Source organism: Corvus kubaryi, unplaced genomic scaffold (assembly GCF_017639235.1).
Source record: "Corvus kubaryi isolate FWS band 111438036 unplaced genomic scaffold, C.kubaryi_AGA036_p1.0 split3-37374, whole genome shotgun sequence".
NCBI classification, from domain to species: domain Eukaryota; kingdom Metazoa; phylum Chordata; class Aves; order Passeriformes; family Corvidae; genus Corvus; species Corvus kubaryi.
Genome location: NW_024582090.1, coordinates 211,477 through 233,992, shown reverse-complemented (window position 1 = coordinate 233,992; position 22,516 = coordinate 211,477). Strand labels below are relative to the sequence as shown.

The following is a 22,516-nucleotide window of genomic DNA, read 5'->3' as shown; positions in this document are numbered from 1 at the left end:
TTGTGTCACGTTAACATGACAACTTCTGGGATGCTTGAAAACAAAGAATGTACAAACAAAAGACTTCCAGTTCCATTCAAATCTCTGAATGCACATAACTATGGCTATTGTAAAGAAATCAGAATTAATGAGTCACTGATCCTTACTGCAGAAGGATCTTACTGAAGATGATCCTTACTGAATTTTTATAACCATTTGTTATTAAAGGAAATGGTCTGCTCAAGACCTAAGCATTTAAAGCACTTGAGAGTCAGCAGCCGATACCCCAGCACGAGAGAGTTTGTTTCGCTCGCTTGGGGACTCAGAACTTAACTGAGTGGGTTTGTTTCTCTGATTGTGCCTTATGTGGCTCAAATATGGGTGTTTTTCCTCTGTCTGAGGCAGCTGGGGAATTTGGGCAATTTACAGCATTAGGTGAACTTCTGCATTTTACAAGGTAGGTTGGTATAGTATAAGGCCAGAAGTAAACCAAAGAGTTATCATTAATTTAGGTATGACAGGAAGTAAGATTGGTGACAGGGTCTCAGTTAGGGCTCTGGACTCAAAGCCCTGCTGGTTCTAGGCAGGTGCTCCAGGTTCATCGGTGCCAAAGCTGTTCTCTCTCCCAGTCATTATCATGTAGCTAGATCTGGAAACAACAAATGACACAGGGACGGGCTGGCAGTGTGGATTAGGATTCTTAGGGTTAGGGATCTGGAATAAAAGAGTTGCTGACCTTAATTTATAGATGACCCTTGTTTGGCCCATGACAATGGGGTCACCTGCTTGGTTGCTGATTGCTTTTAGTTCTTGTGTCCCAGGGCTCAAAGGTGTCAGTTAAGTGTAGAGCTAGTTTTGTGCTCTGTACATCTAGGTATATGGTTTGTTATGTAACTGACTGGGACAAAATTAGGCACAAAGAGTGGGAATAGTGTTTTCATCTGCTCCAAGGACCAGAACTCGGTTCGATGGGACTGTACTGGGATTAGTATTATGGTCAATGTCGAGGTTTGCATTTGGAGGTGCTGAAGATTCGTTACTCCTTCTTTATGTTGAGAAATGTGACTGACTGACAGCCAATCCATCCCCCAAGGGAGTGCCTGGTGTGGAGGAGCCTGTTTAGTGCAGCTGGGGTCCTGCCTTTGAGTGCACATCAAGCCCACCAGACATGTCCAAGTTTCAAGATCTGCAGTGAACCAGAACTCTATGCAGCATTTGAAGATACAAATGAGCAAGAAGATGGTACTGTGACATTTTCCAATCTCTGTGCTTTCCCTAGTTATCCCTAAAATGACATTCAGTTCTTGAGCACTGACCTGCAAGATCCCTCCATTGGTGGAAGTGCCTCTCATAAATGGTAAATGTTAGTTAATAATTAAGGAGTCTGTAATCCATAGATTAGTGGCTCCATTCTCTAAAGTCTCCATCTGTTGTACACATTGAAATCATTGTATCTCTAATCTCAGTCCTGTTTCAAGCTTCTAAAATGGTTTTCACAGGATTTTCTTTGTTGTGCAAAGCAGCTTGTTCATGGCTGTCACTTGCTGTCCAGGCACTGGAGCAGATGTAGCACAATGGCCTCTTGTCAGTGTCGCACAAACTATGGGATGCACCTCTGCCCAAGCAGGAACAGGGCTTTGAAATGTATATTTTGGTCATGTTCAGATTTAGTGCCCCTCAACACAAAGTAGATCGCACATTGCCAGTTATTAGGGCTTTTACTATGTTTAGACAATATCCCAAACAATGTAAGACTGTTACCATCCAAAGGGGCTACAGAGACAACCCAGAGACCTTCTAATGCATAGCCAGGCTTCTCTTCACTCTAGCCATGAGCACTCACCATGTCTACTCTGGGAGAGGCACAGTCTGTGACAGGGCTCAGTCCCTCGCTTGCCAAAGTATTTATATGATGAAATACCAGACAAAATGGAGATGCCTCAAGGGTGGCCCACACAGCTGCAACCTGATGCCTCATACGACCACCATACACCCTGCCTGGGGACAGGCTGATGTGCTGTCATGTACCAGGGACAGACTCACACCAGGCCTGCCCAGGGCTTGTCCCAGGACAGTATGCAACTCCCTTGGATTGTCCCATCCTTTTATTGTGTTGTAGCTGAAGACACCTTGCAGCTGTCCCAGAGAAACACCCAGAGCAATCTGGACCCAAAATCTGGTGCAGAGTTCTTGTTATTGTCAGAAAAAGGATCCCTTGGATGGCCATGCTTCCATGTGTACACAGGAGATGGCAAAATCAGACATAACAGATGTTATAACACCTAGGCTTACCGTTCTGAGCTGTATCTGTACAGGATGCTGGTTTTCTCGCACTGTATCTTCATTCCATCAGCAAAGTACTCCTGGTTTACTCCAGCAGGTGTTCAGGCTGGGAGTTCATGCAGGAGCTTTTCTACACCCCTACTGATCCAACTCCCATTAGCAGCAGTTTCCCTGAAATACATTTCTAATTTTATTAGAGATTTTTAGAAGAGTGAATGCCTCCTAGTCTGGTCACTGAGCAACTACTGTGTTGCACATCATTTGGCGTGAGGGCTGTTTGTAAATGAGCTGCACCCCACAGCCTTATCCGGGGAGGATCCACACAGTCCTTCTGATCTGGGCTCATCCCACAGGCCCTGTAGCACGCATCTATTTTATATTGCATATATATTATCTTTAATTCTAAATTAATGCTTTTTTATATTAAACGCCCCTTCAATTTTTTTTGCAGTCAAAGAAAACGACTTCTTGGCTCAAGTTCTTTTCTTCGCTCATTACTTAAAGATTATTGTAAGGGAGATGAACGTTTGAACTCTCTAATAGTAGAGAACTAAATCTAGATCCAAATTTTTGTGTTTCAGACCCATTTAATGTGTTTCAGTCTTCTAAGAGTACTTTAAAGATATGAACTGCAGTTCTTGGGAACTGGATCTTAGGAAAGATAATGTTTAGGATTTTTTTAGTAAAGAATACATTACTGTACTGGGCTATTCTGTAATAATCTGATACTCTTTAGCTTCGATTTCTTGAGTGTAAAAAGGATGAGATAGGTATAAATACCTGGCTACAAGTATTTGGCTACAAGTTTGCACTTCCAAATGTGTTTTCCATTTACTTTCTAAGACTCTTCTTGACAATTTTCTTCCCAAAGGGCTGTTTGGCAGCGTACACAGCTCCCTGTGCCCTCGGACTGGAGATGCCGAGCATTTTGTCTCTGTGACATCAACTGCCATGAAGCGCCGCTGTGCACTGTTGAACCACTCCTCAAAATGATATGATTCTACGATTTAAAATTAATTTTAGGCAGAGAAATTGCAAAGGTTTGATGGGGAGGGAGACGATTCCAGAGTCTGAGCCTGTCAAGGGCCGAAGGTGAGGCGCAGACCCCCTCAGTGAAACAGAAGCGGGAGCCAGCCGCGGCCCCATAGCCGGTCACCGCCGTTCCGGCTCTGGGGTTATGGTCACTTCCAGGGGTCACTGGTCACTTTTCTGCGCTTCTACCGAGACTTTGCCAAGCCGCGGTTTCCGCCCCCGGCCCGGTGCTACCCCCTGGCGGCAGGCGCGGAGAGCGGGCCCGCCCCGGGCCCCGCCGCGGGCCCCGCCCCGGCCGCAGGCCCAGCTGAAGGTAGCGGGCGGCGGCTTTCTTACTTCAAACCGTGCTAAGAGCCTTCAAGAGCTTCTGACCGTGCGCCACGAACTCCAGAAAGGCAGCAGCTTGCTGTTGTGTTTTGGTTTCTGCACAGGCCTGGCAAACAGCAATAAATTCACCCTTGGCTCCTGCTGGGACTGCTACCTGCCCTCCCTTTTCCCTAGTGGTGGGGGCGGGGACCTGGGTCACCCTTTAATGGAGGTACCCCCCACCCCAATGTACCCCCCACCCCTTTCTGTGTCACAGCACAGCCCCCCACGCCAGCTGGGCCCCAGCATGTGCCTCTGTGGCTCATCTTTAATGTGATTCCTCTAAACAGACTCCAGACATGCTGAATATCTCCGTGAATGTAAAGTGGTATTTTTTTAAAAAAATGCTGCTGTTTTATTTTTTATACAAACTAAAACACCAGAGGTCATTGAATCCTATATTAAATACATAAATTAAAAAATAACCATTCATAAAACTTTACATACAATAAGGATTCTCTCCTACACGTTAATACATATAGTACAGATACATGTCCAGTGTTTATCAAAGGGTCATTCTGCCAAGTCATTTACAATTTTGTTCTGGAATAAACACCAAAAAAAATCTGGAACAAAAAGTGTATATAAAACCACAGAGGTGCTGATGTGAGAGAGGGCAGGGGAAGAGAAAACCCTTTGGATCACCAGCAGCTGTGTGTTTGTTCTCTGAGCCCTGCTCATGTCACAAGAGCCTGGCCTGGGTAGTCCTCATGGGATGCCACAGAACTGAAAGCTTTGGGGTTCAGAGGATGTTTCCCACTGAGATGATGGTAGGGGGCTGGAAGATGAACAACACCTAAAAAAAATTCTCCATTGTCCTCCAGGCACATCAGTAAGAGAGGATGGGAGCTGTGAGCCAGGCTGGTAACACTGCAAGAAACACCATTTCCTACTGCAACCCCAATTACCTAAATGCATCTCACATAACCAGGCCCTCATCTGAAGTGCTGAAATTCAAAAAACAGTCTTCAGAATCTCCCAACTTGGTCACTGGAAAAAAAGCAGCAAGTCAAATTGTGGTCAAGCTGATTTGTACTACCTTCTGTGGCTCACCTCCTGCTTTGGAGGGAGGGATAGCCTGGAGTGCTGCTACTCCTGAACAGCCTAGAAGGGATGCATGGGAGGGATCCAGGGCTGTATATGCTGTCCTCAAAGACTGCAGTAAATTGGTTTTTACTTTTCTGGCTGGTTTGGGGGAGGGGAGGTTGGCTGCAGTGACTAATGTGAGGGAGGATTCTCAATCCTTTCCTTCAATCAACGTCAGGAACAGCAGAAAGCCCAGGATTAACAGTCCAAGGACAGAGAAGGGTCCAGAAAAAAGAATCAGAAAACTAGTTGTCCATGAGATATGAAACTAAACCTGGAGGAGTGTACCAGCTGTGGCAGCTAAACAATCTTGATTCAGTTCCCCATGCCTAGATTGAAGTATACTTTCGTAAGTTATAGCAACAATTTCTATATGCAACACGGAATAGGTAAGTATATGCATATATATGTATATATATGTACATATAGATACGTGTATATATAAATATATATACATATATATACACAGACATCAAACTCATTTTGCTCTAGCTGATACCAGAAAATTTGTATTAACTCATATCAGCAAGTATGTTTTAGGTATGGCATGTGTTATGCTGCAAGGAGTAAAGCAGTGGTAGTTCAGCTCCCTGGAGGGAAGAACAATCCTTGAAAAAAGTTTGCAGACCCAGGTATGCTGTGGTCAGACTACCATCATACATCCCACCCTGAGCCCTTGGGAATGCAATACCTGCATGCATATGTATACACACAGGAGTAAGGGAGGGCAGATCAGACAAAAAAGAGAAATTAAATAAGATAACATGGCTCAGGGAGTCTAAATGATGAAGCCTGCCACAAGACCAGTCAGGTATGTTGTGAAACTTTGTATTTCTATCTATGCCATAAACCTTCTGTATGATTGCCTGAAATAATTGTTTCTAGCTCTTTTTTTTAAACCAAACCAGTGGTGGAAGTTATTGCACCATCATTGAAACCAAGTGCTGCTCATTCTTCCGCAAGAACTCAGTGCTTTAACTGCCAGCCCTAACACTGGGGAAAGCAGCCTAAAGGTGTGAAATTACCTGATGCTGCAACAGAGGAGAAAAAAGTGAGGTGGGAAGAAGGAATAACCCGAGAGAAACCGCCCTTTTCATAGCTAACAAGCTGTTGTTAAGCTTCTCAGTGATCTCCAGCTGTCACAGGAGTGGGACAACTCTTTCACGGCCTGACTCCAGAGCTTCAGGACTGAACTGCTAGCTCGTGGAAAGCACATGTACGTTTGGGTCAACCTTATCCACAGGGTCTTCTGCTATGAAAAAGCAATTTGAACAAAAAGCATGCAATGTGCCGGCAGTCATGTAACGTATCTGCCTACAAGCATATTTCTTAAAAAAATGAACCAGCAGACATACAGCTTGGTGCCAGAACTCAGTAAACCCCTTGGCTGAACTAGAGTGCTTCAAGAAGATGTGGTCATTCTATAATTTAAATTAATTTAAAGGAGCAGGAAAAAAAAAATCACTTGATAATAACTTCTAATCTTCGATGGAAGGCTTAACACTATCTCCTGGCACTCAAGAAATAAGGATGTTAGCAGTCTTTGTGGAGAAACTGAGCCCAAAACTGCAATGCAGTTGGGTAAATGGACACTACTGATTAAAAGCTATTCTGGCAAAAAAAAAAAAGGTATCTGTGAGGGGCAGACACCCTTGATACCACAGGAACTTCCTCCCTCCTATGGCTAAGGAACTGCTTTTGATGGGCTGAGCTGCTCTGGCAAGTGACCTCACTGCTTTGTGCCTCAGCTGCGTTGTCTGTAAAAGTAAACAGGCAACCAAAGGAGAAGCTCTTTGAAAAATACTTTAAAAACTTCTGATGTGCCTAAGATGTTGGTACATGTGATCCCTGCTTTGAAGGTGTAAGTAATGCACAAGCTGTATTCTGGCCCTTAATCTTCTAGTTTGTAGTACAGAACTCCATTTCTTCCAGTTAAAATTAAGGCTCCATTGCAGAAGACACAGCCTTGCCACAGGAACCCAAAGTCTGAACAGGCAGGACTCCGTTCCCAGGGAAATGAAACCAGAGGCACTAAGAAGTGCACTGACAGCCCATCAGTGAGAAAGGGAGGGTGGGTGCAGCTGGCTGCACTGCTTCCCTCGGCACAGGACCCTCCCAGTGATTGCTGCAGGCATTATGCTCCTCAGGGACGTTTCTGACAGAGTCCTGGGTGCATGGACCTATGACCTCACGGAGGCACCAGGGCTGAGTTCCAGGCTTTGTGATTAAAGAGGTAAGTAATGCTTTGAAAGTAAAACTACTTTTAGTTACTCTCAACTGTGGAAAAATCTAAACAGATTAGCAATATTTCTTATTTGTAATAAGGTTGTGTTCACAAAGTTTTTCCTCATTTTTGGTTTATGTATCATTGATCAGGAAGCCAACTAACAAAGTCAGTTGACAAGCTGAACCAAAACATTTTTTCCAAGCTGGGACAAAACAGTTGGAAGCTGATGCTCTGTGAACCATGTCACATGGATAAGGGGATTAGCTTTCCTCCCTGCCCTGTCCTCCAACATTTCTTTCTCAGAAGCTATTCTGTAGGTCCAATTCAGTGATCCTCAGTGGTTATTCTATAGTGAAACCAAGTACAGTCGTTATTATCTCAATGGCAGTCTTTAAAGAGTATGAAAAGTATCTGATAATAGACAGGCTGTTCTTCATGGAGGGATGGTGAAGAGAGATAAGGCTTCAACTCCACTGGAAACCCTCCTTATGCCAGACACCCTCTTCTGCCATTCTTTAGCCAAGGCAGGTGGTGCTGTGTTACGATCTCAAGCACAAAACATGGTGACCTGTCCTGCCCATCCTGCAATAACCCAGACTGGTTTTTTTCCTTTCTTCCTTCCACACTGCAGCTGTCAGTTGTTCCAGAGGTTAAAACCAAAGAGGGAGAGCAGGAGTCCCTGCAGCGAGAAAGCCACACAGTTCAAATCGAGCACTTTGTTGTCAGCATCTCTTGAGTTTCTCCTACTCTGATCTGTTCATTTTTGATCCATTTGTCAGATGACAGGGTGACATTTAAATGATTGCCCTGCACAGCAGGAATAGATTTTTCTGTTGTAACTTTGGTTCCATGCCCAAGATACACTGACTTGATCAGCTGAAAGTGGTTCCTTCCCTTTCAGATCTTCCTAGGTGATGTAGGTTGTCAGTTTATTTTTCTTCCCCTTTTGTAATTTCAACATACAGGATTTCATTAGATGCAGCATATATCATAGGTTTAGACAGGAACTGTCAGGTAACAAATTTTGAGTGATGGCTTTAAAATACAAGGTGGTTGCAGCCTTGGCTACAGGTTGTTCATTTTTATACTTTTGAAAATAGGTGTAAACAATATTCTCTTCATCGAGGGGTGGAAGCATTTGCCTTTATAAGGACTTATCTGTGTGGTCGGGCACTCTAAAAGTTAAAAAAAAAAAAAAAGAACATCTGTATCAGATAAGGTGTAAGTTCCTCTACCTACCTATCCCAGCTTTGCCAAGATACAATCTATCAATCAGGAAGATGAAAAGGTCAGTTCTTAGAGCTATCAGCGTGAAACTGGTTTTGTCTGTATGAAAAACATTTGTGAAAATTCTGTGTATTTTGCTAAGCATGTCCATTTAAACCCCACAAAGTGCAACCCTGTGGTGCATAAAAGTCCCCATGGGCATCTTCACATGAGTAGCATGCATAAGTTTCAATGACTCTTGAACCAAAGCTGCCTGAAATTCAGCCGTTAGAAGAGCCATGGCAGCAGACAATATCCTTGGGGTGTCAGAGCAAGCCTACAATTTTGGCTAATGCAGCACTGAGGCAAACACAAACTGCTGCTGTTCTGAGAAAGCCTACCCTACCTATGGAAAAGAACTTTGGTTCTCAGGTTTGAGACCAGGGAAAAAAGGGCATATTTTGTCTTTGTTATCTCAGTATTCAAGCCTACATAGTAAAATTCATTGGGTGCAAAATCCACACAGACCACACTTCCTTATGTGATCACAAATAAGTGAATATGTATGTTCACAAGCACAGAGAAAATGCAGGTAGGAAAATCCCACATAAACAGGAATTAGAGAGCTTCTGGTCTGGATACTGTATACTGCTGCACATGGTTTCCTTTATTTGCACATTCTTGTCCTTTGTTATTGCAGTACAGCAGTGAGTCCTGTGTTCACTCTAGGTGAGAAAGAAACCAGAAAGTATCATCTGTGACCACACTGTGAATTTCTCTCTACTGGTTAAAAGGTCAGTAAAGGATAAACAGCACCAAGGCATTAACAAAACCAAGGACTTCTCACCATCAAGTGACTCCCTAGGATGAGTTGGGCTTTTTGTTTGTTTTGTCAAGGATCTGTTTGAAGTCCCTTATGATAAGGTTAAGACAGTTCATTTGCATTCAGTGGAAGTAAAGCAATTTTACAAAGATTCCCCTGACAATATATATAGCTCAATAGTTGTAAGAAGAAGAAATGCTGAAGGCACACTCTCCATGCTGTGCTCACCTTTGCTGGGTAGGCAGGTGGTTTTTAATACAAATGGGTAACACAAATCAGTGTTAGTTATTCACTCCAATTCCACGTATTTCAGCCTCGCAAAATACGACTGCGCTAAAATCCCTCTCCATCTTGCCAAGACCATTCCCAAATTGCTTCTGTCTGGAGATTCCCCCTCAGGTACTGAGGGGAGAGTATCCCATAGAGGAAAATGCAGGGGTGAAGGCAGGGGATGAGGAGCTTACCATTACCTTGTTTTTGAGGAACTGCTACAAGACTTGATGCTTTGCACCTGTGGAGTGACTGGCCTTGGTAAAACACTCTACAGGTGTCATGCGTGCTGTGATGCTGGGCCTGCTGCAGCTGTCTTTACAGTTCAAGGGAGTTCACAGCAGTGCAGATCCTCTGGAAAAGCATTGAGTTTATATATCCCCCACACACACCTCACCCATAAGATTTTTCCACTTTCATAGTCAATGTCCCAATCTCTAAATCACTGTATCTCCACCACTGTCGTGGCTCCTTCCTGTGTCATAATCGGTCTTGTTGATCCCTACCTGATGTTCATAAAGCCAAATATGCAAAAGCAGGATGGGAAAGGCAAAAGAATCTTTCATCTCCTGGGTGGTCCTAGGAGTGCCACAACCCTCTAGCAGGCTTTCTGGGACTGTAAACCACATTTCAGCTCCTGCTAATGCTTCTCATCCTCTCTATGGGGAACTGGACCCCTGTGTGCTCTGGGGACAAGCCATTATGGAGCAACAGTGAATTCACTGAGTGAAACTCATCTTGGCATTGTAGTTAGAACAGCCTTCCTGGGCTCAACAAAGTGACACCAAAGGGATTTACACCTGCTAAACCTTAGATATTATGTAAAACAAGAGGAAAACCCATTGAAGGAGATTGGGCCAGAATGGGGGGGTGGAGGGTGGGGGAAGAAAGGGCGTGGGGAGGGAAGTGAAGTCTTGACACAGTCCCTAAGGGATCCATGTAAATTCCCCTGCAATGACATCAGTCAACTGTGCAGCTGGGACAGTCGTGTCAGCCCTAAAGACAGCACACAAATGTTTATGTTGTTTTGACTATTAGTCCTGTTCAAGGAACACAACAGCGAGGTGTGCATCAGCTCAGTGGAGAGCGAGAGCTGAATGGAACCCAGCAGCCCACGGAGACAAGATGACTGCAAGTGAAAAATAGCAAATCTGCTAGAATTTTAGGAAAAATATGGAGTTTTGACCTTAAGCATCTCACTAGTTTTTCTAACCAGCCAATACCTGCCCTCAAATTAGGCCAAAAGGACGTAAGTGTTATCAGCAAATGTTCCTGTTTTATTTTAGATAGTCATGACTCTTCTTCTTTTCTGTGTGTAGTTCTCCCTTTTCTACTTTGAGAAGAGGGAAGGAATGGCTGCTCTGCAACAAAGAATGCAGTCCGCCTTTGAATACATTGCAGACCTCACTGTGAGGCTACTCAAATACATTTTTCCTTTGCATGCAGGCAATGAAATGTTACAAGGCACTGGAGATACTTTCATAGGCTCCGAGACAAAGGGTTCATGAACATTACTGGAATTCCGATGTCAGAATAATAGGGGATTTTTTTTTTTCTGTTTTGGGAGATGCTTATTTCAAAAGATACTGCTACATATTTGCAATCCCTGCAAAGCCATTTCTTGTCTGTAAGGTCTGTAAGTCTATGTTTGCCTTCCTCTCTCTTCTGTGCTGGCATATCAAACCATGCGGACAGTCTCAGGAAGCACACACTGGCATTTTTTCCCAGGACTAGGGATTTCCTGTTCTAAGTTCAATTACAGTGCAATTAAAATTTTTCATAGGAATCATCCTTTTATTTTCTAATGCAAAATATGTCCCAGCCATAAACAGAAATTCTTTTTTTAGCATTTTTGTGAATATTTTCATCATTTGCATCTACTGCTGAGAGCTTTTTTAAACTTCAGGGAAAAACTATTTTCAAAATGCAAGACCATTTAAAAATCAGGAAGACAACATTTCCTTATGAGTTCTAATATTAATGAAAATTTTAATTTGTACTTCTTGGGACGCATGCTCTACTGCTAAGACTTTACTGCATGCTTCATCTTAGACAGGATTAGGAAAAACTGTTCAGTAGCTGAATGTCATGAACACATTTTTTTATAAAAGTGAAGTAAACTGAGCAAGGGATGTCTTTTGAGGCACCCTCTGGTTTCTTGTTTTTCTTCTACCACAGCCAGTACCACTATTGGTAAAACTAGGACATATAAGCTTCTTACCAATTCTGTAGCTGTACTAGAAGAGGCAAATACTCACTAGAGAACCAACTCCATACCCACACTGGTGGAAAATGTGGGTGCAAACTGTATGTACAGAAAACTCTGAACCTCTTATTGCCCAAGTTTTTCTCATATGCTGCACAAGGACATTATTTCAGTTGGGATAGGAACTGAAAAAGGACCACAGTACAGGCAAATGGAAAAAATTCATACAGACAGGTTCTTGCAAATGTCACTATCAGTTCCTGTGATTTTTCAAGCTGCACCTTAAATCCAAGAATTTTTTTTATCTGGAATCTCCCTCTAGATTGACTGCTTGTTCTGGACTCATGATTCTGTGGTACAGCAAAACACACAGTCATATAAAGTTATTTGCTATACTGTGTACTGTGAAAATACTGGCTTCTTAAAATTATTCTGTCCATAATTCGGTTGTCTGAGAACAATTTCTGATTTTTTTTCTCCATTATGAATAAGCAAGAAACTGTAAAGTTAAACTTTCACCAGTCACAGCCACTTAAAACATCTCGCAGCCATACCATGCTGTACCATGGTTCTCAGAAATCCTGCAGTAGGAACACAATTAACTATGCAGTTGTAACTTAAGGTGTTTAATGATCACTGGATCAAGGCAGTATGTTTTAAATAGCAGCAACTTGATAATGATATTGACTGTTGTCAAGAGCTGTCATCACTGATCTGTCCACACTTCTCTTAATTCTTTTCTATGAGTTGTTCCCCATTCAAGCCAATCTCCATGTATATTGCTAGCCCATGGAAACATTCATTTTAAGGTCTGGCTGAACAAGGACACAGTAGATTCCAGTTGATGTGGATAATTCTGAGAGTTGTCTCTGCATCAGCACAAAACTGCAAATGAAGGCTTTGATCTAGCTGAAATGAAACGCAAAGTAGGGGCTTCTCCTTAAAGGGAAAAGAAAAACCTACCAAACTGCACCCATGCCACTTAATTGTAATCAATACCTTGAATTGTACCTGGAAACATTTGTAACAACTGAGCTGGTACAAATGGTGGAAGGGCATTGTGGATACAAATATTGCTGCTAGCAAGAATTTTTCTTGCTTCTTTCCAGTCCCGTGAGATACTTTTCTCTCTCACGGAAGATATTTGTAAGAGTTCTATAAACTATGAACACCTGCGACTTTGCAAAGCCTTGTTTATAGTACAGTAGAAAAATATTTTGACAATGGATGTTCTAGGATTTTGGCCAATCACCCGCAAGGGGTGGCTGATCCTTTGACCAATTAGACTACGAAGAAAAAAGTCTATAAAAGAGTTGTAAAACAATTAAATAAAGGAATCTTGCTGCACAATTCCTGCCTGCTGGATCTCTCTTCTCCTCCCTACCACTGCGGGACACCGTGATAGGGCATGGCAGAACACCTTTCACACAACTGTATCTCAGCTTGTCTCAAGTGCAGAGCAGAGGAATTATTCATTGACACAGCTGAAGCCAGAGCCAAGAGAGACAGTGAGAAATTTAATGGTATGGGTCTGTCCCCAAATCAGAAAATTCTGCTCTGTCATTACATGTTCTTGAGACTTTAACATTATGTTTTCTAGGCTATGTTCTACTTCTGTTATACTGGATGAAAAGAAAAATTGTCCTAGCCCAGTATCCTTATTCTGGAAGTGGCTAGCCACAGAGGGAAAAATGGGACCATTATAGTTCTCTGATTTATTTCCTCATCTTCATATTACTTTTTGAACTCTGAACTTTCAGGTGCCAAGCATACTGTGACAGACTTCTTTACAACCTGTATCCTGAACTATCAATTTTTGTTTACTTAAAGCTTATCACATGATAATTTATATTAGACAGTGAACTGTCTAATACAGACAGCAAGCTGTCTGTCCATCCGTCCATTCTATGACAAATTTTTTAGACCTCTCCAATACCTCCTTTTAGCAGTGTCACTTCCTGAACCAGAAAAATCCTTCCATCTCTCTGTCTCTCCCTTCCTGTCTCTCAGCAGCTGATCATTCTTCCTTGTCCTTCTTTGTATTTTTCCTGCTGCTGGACACAGAGCTCTACCTCTTTTAACATCCTGATCTATTTCCTGAGTGTTAGTTCAGAGCCCATCATAGTGTGTTTACATTTGAGGTTATTTTAACGGTTTTCCATCTGCATCGTTTTGCAAACATCAACATTGAATTTCCCCTGCAATTCTCTTGGGTATTTGATACTGTGAAATTCCTTGTTAGCTTTTATTTTTACAATTATGAATAGCACAGTATCACCAGCAACTCAGTAGTATGACAACCCCCTACTGTGAACTATTACAAATTGACAACAACCTGCTGAATTCGCTGACTCCAAACATCCACAAGAACACACAAGGATGTGATCCTCCGCTCTGTGCAAGAAGTGCTAGCTTTGAGGAAATAAATAAAACAGTCTTACCTTTCCAAGAGGCACATTGACATCAAGGCCAAAGAATAAAGGCAAGAGAGAAGAACAAGAATAGAAATAGAAACTGCAGAAGAAAAATAAGATTGTGTAAAAATTAAAGGTAACGGCATTGTAAGCATCAGAATTATTTTTGCACTCTGTAGAACAGTTAGAATAATTATTCATACAGAAAACACTGTTATTTCCCTAGTTACTTCTGTAAGTACCACACCACCTCCCAGGCTTAGAAAACAGATCCCAATAATTTTGTTGATGGATTACAATTGGCACCATATTGAAAGCCTGAGGTGTAACTGTCACATCGTGATACCCCCATGGGTTGACAAGTCATAAAGCCGGATATCAAAAATAGCATGTGTAGTATTTTTAAGTGTGTTAAAAAACAGTATCCGCAACCCATGATAGAAATAGCCTGGATATATTAAAAAAAAAAAAAAAAAAAAATATATATATATATATATACAAACATATATGCACATATATGTTTATAGGTATGCACACACACACACATACCAAGCACTCACCATTACATGTTTGATAGTGTAATGTAGTATTTTAAGATTAAAGTCTGTATGCACTGACACAAACTGAAAAGAAAGGACAGTGGACCAGCACCAACAGGTGCAGCTGACTGAGCGGAATAGAAAGGTCATCTAGTTCAAGAGAACTGGAGCACTCCTTTCAAAACAAAGTTCATCAGTGTGCTTCAGAAACATAACAGAACCAACCTTTTCCTCCAGATCCTTAATTTGTCTCTTTTGGATGTCAGTTTTATCTTCTAAATCTCGGATCCTCTGGAAATCAGAAAAGAAACATCTACACTAAATTCTCAGTAAATCTGTTCCACTGAACAAGTAACTTAATGTTCCAAGTGCCAAAAGCCTAGAAATAAACAAATACATTTCTGTGGTAGGGATAATCTTGTGTCATACTGTGACTCCATCCACTCATCCTGCCACATCACAGCTTTAGCACATGTGCAACTGCTCAAAATATGATCCTGCATATATGGATATATATGCATATATGCAAAACTGGATCCTTAAATGCTGGAAATTAGTATCAATGATTGATCTGTTTCACATTATCTATTTATTAATCCTGTTGATCTATTTATTAATAGATGAAAAGTGTAAGATCATGGTTATAATCTTTAGAATTCTATCATGATTCATTAAGAATTCTCACAGTTTGATGTGTTGAAAGAAGATTAAAGTGTTATCATTAGATCCAAAATTATAAATGTATACAATACTATGAATCTATTGATTCTGTGGTGAGTGAAATATATGTAACTTATAGACAAGGTGTGTATTTTTAGCAGAGCTAGGTACTTTGAGAAAAACTATGTAGCATGACTTAAACTTTTGCCTGCATGGGAGGAGAGATCCCCCAGAACAGAACTCCTAAGTACAAATAACGAGGCCTTGAATCTCAGTACGTTTTTTTAATTAAGTCAGGTCATAAGAGAGCTGTCCAGCAAATAGCAGAAATCCAAAGAGGCAAACCAGGAGACGCCTGAAGGCCCCAGCACCTGGAGAATAGATGGCACCTGTGACTGTCTTCCTCCCTGTCTGGGGATGAGATGACTAGCTTATGGCAGCTTTCAAATTCTATGGAACCACAAAATCACAGAATGAGTCAGGTTGGAAGGGACCACAGCAGTTCACCTGGTCCCACCTCCCTGCTCAAGCAGTGTCATCCTAGAGCATGTGGCACAGGATTGCATCCAGATGGGCTTGGAATATCTCCAGTGAGGGAGACTCCACATCCTCTCTGGGTAATCTGTTCAGTGCTTGGTCACTTGCACAATGAAGAAATTCTTTCTCGTGTTCAGGTGGAACCTCCGTACAACAGTTTCTGCCCACAGCCTCCTGTCCTACTGCTTGGCTACCTCCTCTTTCCTTTGACTTTCAGCCACTTCCAACCCTGCCTGCAACTGAGGCTGGCTCAGAACTGTTCTGAGAAGCCAGAACTGCTGTGGCAGTGTCCCTCAGGGCAGTGTCCCTCAGGGCAGTTGTCATGTCTAAAATCATGAAGCTTTTTCTGTGGCAAAGGCTTGGCAAGAAAAAAATAAGGGTGGACCCAGTCTCAAGTGCCCAACTTAGGATCAGGAAAGACTGTGAGAACTGAGCCTTCCTGTGAACCAAAACCCCCTAAGCGCTGGGGATGTGCTCCTTCTCTTACTCCCATAAACATCCGAGTCAGATCTGTTTCATGGTGCAGCTCTCACATTATTCAACGTGCTGTGACAGTTTGCCTTTTGCTCTGGGACCTCACAGCTTGCAGAGCAGCAAACATCGGTCTTTCAAGGTGATATGCAGTACCCTATCTCAGCAGTGAAAAGTACAAATGCCCAGCTGGGAGGGACAAGTAGTATCTGGAAAAACAGACAGCTTTCCTGTGCCATATGAGCCAGCAGCCCATTTCTCTTGTGCCCAGTCCAGTAACTAGGGATGACCATTTTTATTACAAAGCTAGATCCATGCAGACATCATTCTGGATGAAAACATTAGGCTAGAATTTTAAAACTCAAAATATGCCAAATCAATCTTGCACGAGCTAATATCACGTGTGCTTGCATGCACAGAAAAGACACAAAGTATGAGACAATTCAAAAAGCTGGATGCCAGGCTCCCTCATGGCCTGGAGCTTGCCTAAATTTGACCTCAGACTGTGTTCTTACACAGAAAGGCTGAGTAGATACCACATGTCTGCGATTCCTTCTTCTTACCTGATGAGCCTGCTGGAGCAGCTCCATCCTCTCCTGAAGAATCTGGCAATCATATTCTCTGCTTTTCCTCAGCATCTGACGTCTCAGCTTTTCTACTGCTGTCCTCAGCTCTTCCTGCTGTTTTTCAGTCAGTAGTTCCCCAAACTTTATCACTGTTTCTTGCTGCAAAGCATTGTACAAGGTGGCTTCAAGCTCCTGGATCCTCTGGTTGATGCAATACCAAAAGTCAATTAGAGATGAAACATGGTTTAAACCACATTGGGAACTGGGGGGTTGGTGGCAGATTCAGGCCCCTGCATGAGAGGCAGTCCCTGTGCTCAAGTGTGCAAAAATGTGAAAAACTGAACTCAGAAAATGGTTCCATGTTCCGAAAAGAAGATACGAACTTTTATTTTTTAAAATATTTTAATATTAATTTTCACTGAAATCCTTCACTTTTACTCTTTTTTATGGAGTTAGTTTATAGAGATAGAGTTGGATAGAATTTTCATATCTGAAGTGTAAATTATTTCACCAATTTTAAAATTTCAACCTATTGCACTAAAAAACTCCAGTTGGACAAGCTGCCATTAATGAGCAATATCTGCCTTAAACTGACAAGAGTTTTCAGACTTCAGGGGACGTGCCTTTTTATGACATGAAAAGTCAAGGTATTGTGTTGAAGCGGTGCAGATTGCATGCTAGTACATCAGAAGAATAAGGAAAAAACAAATTTTAAAAACCCCAGTATTAATAAAAAAGCAAAAATCTCTCTTCCTGGTTCAACAAGAGTCTGTGTGCTATTGCAGAGTTGGCCAGTATGTGCTGCAGAATTTCCTTTGTACATACCATGTATGCTTGGTCAAGAGCTTGCTTCCTGTAGTCTAATTCTTCCTCCAAATAACCTTTTATTTTGCAAAATTGCTCCTACAATGAAGGATCATTTAGACAGAAAAACAAATTATTTACTCCAAATACTTTAGGAAGTTTTATCAAATCATTTACAGATATCTAATTCAGTAGGACAAGGAGACTGGTTTTTGACTGGTGCTTGGCAGAAATATCTCACTCAGCTAGAAAAGAAGGAAGGGCAAATAGCTGCAGATTGCTCTTTTATGTGAATACATTTGATCTACATGAAACTAAATCCATCCTGTCTGTTGGCTTCAGTGGTATCGCTTGGCATTTCAGTAGTGAAATTTAGGGTGTTCTGTGTTATTTTTCTAAAGATACCTCCTCTGGCATCAGGAATTACTCTTTTTGTGCTTTCTCTTATTTTGGAAGAGGTGTAAAAGTGCACTAAACTAAACAGGAACTAACCAGACATTCACATTCACATTACAGGGGGGCAGCTGCTGTGCTTTAACTTATCAGTCCACCTTAAGCTGAATAGACTTAAGTACAGACATATCACAGGAACAGAACAAAAGCCACTACAGCTGTCTAATTCTTGTAGTTACGCTTGTTCATCTTGTAGGCTACTGCCATTAACTAGAGTAAGAACAGGGTAAGGTACTAACTTTACTTAGTATGTAATGAAAGCCAACAGTGTTATAATTGAGTAATTTTTCACATGCTGGTCCTGAATAAAATGCAATACAACAGCTAATGTTTAGACTGTGAATCTGATGAGGTAAATAATGTGTGCATCTTTGAAAATTATTGAGAAACATTTGAACCCTCTGTACTTATTAATAAACAGTCATCCTCATAGAAAGAGAGAAGAAGTTTTTAAACTTTTACTACTTCTGTTATTCTGCTGTTGCATGTGAACTGGACCAGGAACAATTTTATGGATTCACCAATAATCAGAGAAAGGCTGCGTAGTTCATTTGCCAATAGATTCCTAGCTATTTTTTGGCACATCAGGTAAGTGTGACACAACCAGCATTCCTAAGATGTGTAATAAGGAAAGTTTTCTTACCATATCACTTTCCAGTTCCATCATCTTCTGATGCAGAGCAGCTTCAGCTCCCTCAATCTGCTGGATCCACTGGAGAGAAGACAATGAGAGCTGTAACCTGCTGTGTTTTCTAGCACACAAGCAGTGGCAAGTGGGATATCTACAGCATCTTGTTAGTCTGTTTTTAGCAGCCTGCTGCTACTGCTGGGTTCATCTTGAGACTGTTTGTGACAGAGGCAGCCATGATGTCTGCAGGTAGTACTTGGCAGGGAAGCAGCAAGAGGATTGCCACTGCTGGGTCACCAGAAGACGGAGAAGCACATGCCCTGGGATGGACAAGGAACCCATTTCCCATGGATAAAGGCCTACAATGGGACTATAGCACCTCAAAAATAGCCTAGCTGACTTTATGGCAGTTCTGTTGGCAGAGGAGGAATTGTTGAGCAGAGTCCTTGGAAGTTGTCATGTTGAAAAAACTGTGTGCTGCATTTGAGCCTTAGAGAGCAATTTTAACCAACCCCCACTTTTTTCCTAATATTTGAAACAAGGAACATAGACATATACTTTCAGTGAAATTTTGGCATGCAGATCCCTTTGGAAGCTTTAGAAATCTCAAGACTGTAAATTCCAAACTTTATCTAATCATGGCTTAAATTTCTGATGGTTTCCCATTCAGTTTTCAATTGCAAGTTTTGTTTCATATAATCTTTGTATTTGTAGTTTTTTCTACTGCACAGCTTGGGCTAGCTCAGTTTGATATTTTTGCTGCTTTAGCAAGGTGTTTGGGACTGTGCTGGCACAGTTTATTTTATTTGGGGAATCACTTCCAACACTAGGAAATTTAACAATATTGATGACAACAACAGGGAAGAAAATGTGTAGATGAGGCTTTAGGTAATACGTGAGAAAAGCAAGCACACAATTTACCTTTTCTGCCAAGGACAATACCGTGGAAGCCTGAATTATGGCCACTTGTTCTTCATTCCTTAAATTCTGTGATGAGAAAGAGAGGAAAGAGAAAAATTGGCAGCAGTTTCCTGCATGAATAAAGACAATCCATCCTACAGACCAGGTCCACAGTTTTCAGAGGATCCCTGTAGTACTGAGTATTCGGTTTCCATTGAAACATTCAGAGTCTGTTAACACATTAAGAAGACCACTGCTTTTGCCTTTCTGCATTATATGGATTAACTGTATCATTCGTTCCATTACATCTTAAGACAAATGTAAACTAAAATTAGACCCATTTGTTTGTCTTCATGCTAGTTCTACAAAGCTGAATTTCCATCAAAGTTTTTGTAAAAATAGGGCTGATTTACATCAGCACATGAATAGACAATTATGATCCTTGGTTTTTATTTCTTATAAACTTTTTAAAGACATATCTAATGTTGGCCAGAGATACAGGATCTCTTTTACGTGGGCAGCTATGCCCTCTTAGAAAGCCACAGGGAATTTGATAATTCTTGCCTATTTATGAAACTGAAGGAATCCTAGTCCTGATGAAGAATGGTTTACTCAGACTGCCAAACTCATTCATGTGTTTTCCTGAGTGAATGGGGTGCAGTTGGGCCCAGTTCCAAATATCAGTGGTCTTTGGACGTTCTTTCCAGTCTGCTAAACCATACGTAAAAGATGCATAATTTAACAAGTATCTTAGAAAATAGTCATAATTCTACATATCACTTACTGCACTGTACAAAATGCAGCTTGTAAAGAGAAAATATCTCCCCTTTCAACTTACCCCATTATCACCTAGGATGTCTAACTGCTTTATGAGGTCTGGGATGCTGACATCCTGCAAAGAGAGAATAAGGTAAAGACATGGCGTGCACCTTTTATCATGGCTGCAATATCCATCTAGTCTATGAACCACAGGGAAGTCAGCCATTTTGTTTTATCCTATGGAAATGCACCATACATTGATTTCAGTTGCCTTTGAACCAGATTTTATCATTATGGTAAGAATTTTGAGTTTAATTGAACTGTGTCTGTCACCACACTCTTACATTAGACTGAGTTGAAATGCCTGAAGTTTAGTGGAGTTATTAGTAATGGGTTATATGGGCAGTACCCACCACTCCTGTAGGGAAAAGCACTGCTTTACAAAACTGACCTACCTTAACCCCTTCCTTCATGCAGTAGATCTGTAAAGCACTCACACCATCTGAGAATGGGTGAATCTGGAGATTAAATGGTGGAGACCGTCTCTCTCTTTCCTGCAAATAAATTCAAAAGATGCTAGAGAATGTATTAGGATGAAGCAGACACACACAGAAAATGCCATAGCTACTGTTGATATCATGCTTGGCTTGCATGCTTCATTTTACAAGCCAAGGAATGAAACATCTAGACCTAGTCTGAAAAAGTGAGCCAAGTGGGACAGAATCCTAAACCCAAGGTAACTGTTTAACAGGCAATTATTTGATAAATTACGTCAATTTGCAAATTGGCTGTGGACAGGCTGTCACCTAGCTAAGATTCAAGTGATTTGCTTTATGAAGTGCTGAACAACTATACATTTTTGTAAATACTCCCTTTAGAAACAAGTGTTTGACTTTAGACCATTGGGAGACTCAGATTACACATTTTCCTCATCCTGGTATGTTGTACATTCTAACATCTGTGGAAAACAATGCATTCAAAAAAACTGATCAACTTAGCTATTTATACACCTTTATTGCTTAAAGTTTACAAATATTTGTCCAGTTTTAAAGGACCAGAGACAAAAATAAAAATTTGAAGATGCTATGCTATTTCTCATTCCTTTCAGGTATTCAGGCAAGCACGGAAGTGAAGATAAAACTTCACTTCCACACACATTTTTGGTTTATGAACATGTAATTCACTTGATCAGTTCAGCTCCCTGCCATATGGAAACACAGCTGTCAAGTAAAACTGTGGGACGGTTCAATAAATACGGGGCAAGTCTGACACAGCATTAATTTACGAGACCCAGGAAAGGCTCTGTGTGGCAAGTGTATTTAGCCTTGGACAGCAACTGAAAAGAACAACTGAAAAATAAACCAGCTTATACTGGGGAAGAGAGCAGGTGAAGTTGTGGCTGGCTGGTGCTCCAAAGAAGTGTCTGTAACTAGTGGCAGTCTGGGAAGAGGGAGCTTGAAGTCCCACAGAGGCTTCTGGAGCTCCTACATCAATGTCCAATGTCACCTGAGAGACTGTTTGTACCCACTGCAGGTCATGGAAAAGCTGCTCAACAGGGAATGTGTCCAGTGCCCGCAAAAGGAACAGCACTTGCACATGGGCAGACAGGCATCTCCAAGTATTAGGAAAATCATGCCCACAGGTGTGGTAACTAAGAGCTAACTCATGTTAATCAGCTAAGCTTACCTGTGGACACTAGGCACCTGGCTCAGGGTGAAGTGAACCAGTTGGGTATGGAGCTTACTATTTCCAGGATATTAGAGCTGACGTATTTCAGCTCACAATGAAAAATGCTGGTCCTGATTTTTTACTCTGTTTTATTGCTACAAAATTGTGTAAACCCTTGATTAAAGTTGGTGTCCAGTGCAAGTGCACTCATTTCATTTCTACCAGATCTACTGTCAGAAGTGCATCCATCACCTCCAGCTCAAGGTTGCGGAACTCCAGCAGCTCGTTCTGGTCTCGCGCATCCTGCAGCTCCTGTTGCAGACGGTTGTTTTCTGCTTCCATTTTCTCTATCTAACAGAAATATGTTAAATCATGATCTGTGTGACTGTTACAAGAACCATGAAGTATTAGGTGAGTAGTAGTTGAGGTAGCATAGGCTGTGCAAAATCTAAACCCTAAAGATGTCTCACAGGATCCAGATAACCCTTCAGAGTGAACATGCAAACCTTTTGAACATACCTTGTCTAAAAGCTCTTGGTTCCTCTTAATGAAAAGCTGCTTGTCTTCCACCCAGTGTGAGTCCTGTTGGACGAAGCAGTAGTATTACAGAATAACCAAATTCCATGAGGCCTGGCACAT

General features: G+C 41.6%; 1 protein-coding gene across 5 annotated transcripts in view; it reads right to left on the bottom strand.

Moving 5' to 3' along the window:
• Positions 1-3,971: 3,971 nt before the first annotated feature.
• JAKMIP2 (janus kinase and microtubule interacting protein 2) overlaps positions 3,972-22,516 on the bottom strand; it is a 46,307-nt gene continuing 27,762 nt past the window's right edge. Inside the window, exons 12-22 of one of the 5 annotated variants that reach the window (XR_006014037.1) lie at positions 22,397-22,459; positions 22,130-22,228; positions 20,665-20,763; positions 20,289-20,342; positions 19,472-19,537; positions 18,566-18,634; positions 17,491-17,568; positions 16,663-16,866; positions 14,657-14,722; positions 9,473-13,992; positions 3,972-8,148 (exon numbers count right to left, since the gene is read on the bottom strand). Coding sequence is in view for 4 of the 5 variants with exons in the window: in XM_042016064.1 (XP_041871998.1) it covers positions 13,942-13,992; positions 14,657-14,722; positions 16,663-16,866; positions 17,491-17,568; positions 18,566-18,634; positions 19,472-19,537; positions 20,289-20,342; positions 20,665-20,763; positions 22,130-22,228; positions 22,397-22,459 (849 nt within the window). In the remaining variant the exon portion in view is untranslated. Of the gene's footprint in view, positions 13,993-14,656; positions 14,745-16,662; positions 16,867-17,490; positions 17,569-18,565; positions 18,635-19,471; positions 19,538-20,288; positions 20,343-20,664; positions 20,764-22,129; positions 22,229-22,396; positions 22,460-22,516 lie in introns of those variants that run through there. The other 4 variants (XM_042016064.1, XM_042016063.1, XM_042016062.1 and 1 more) reach the window with 4 other exon arrangements.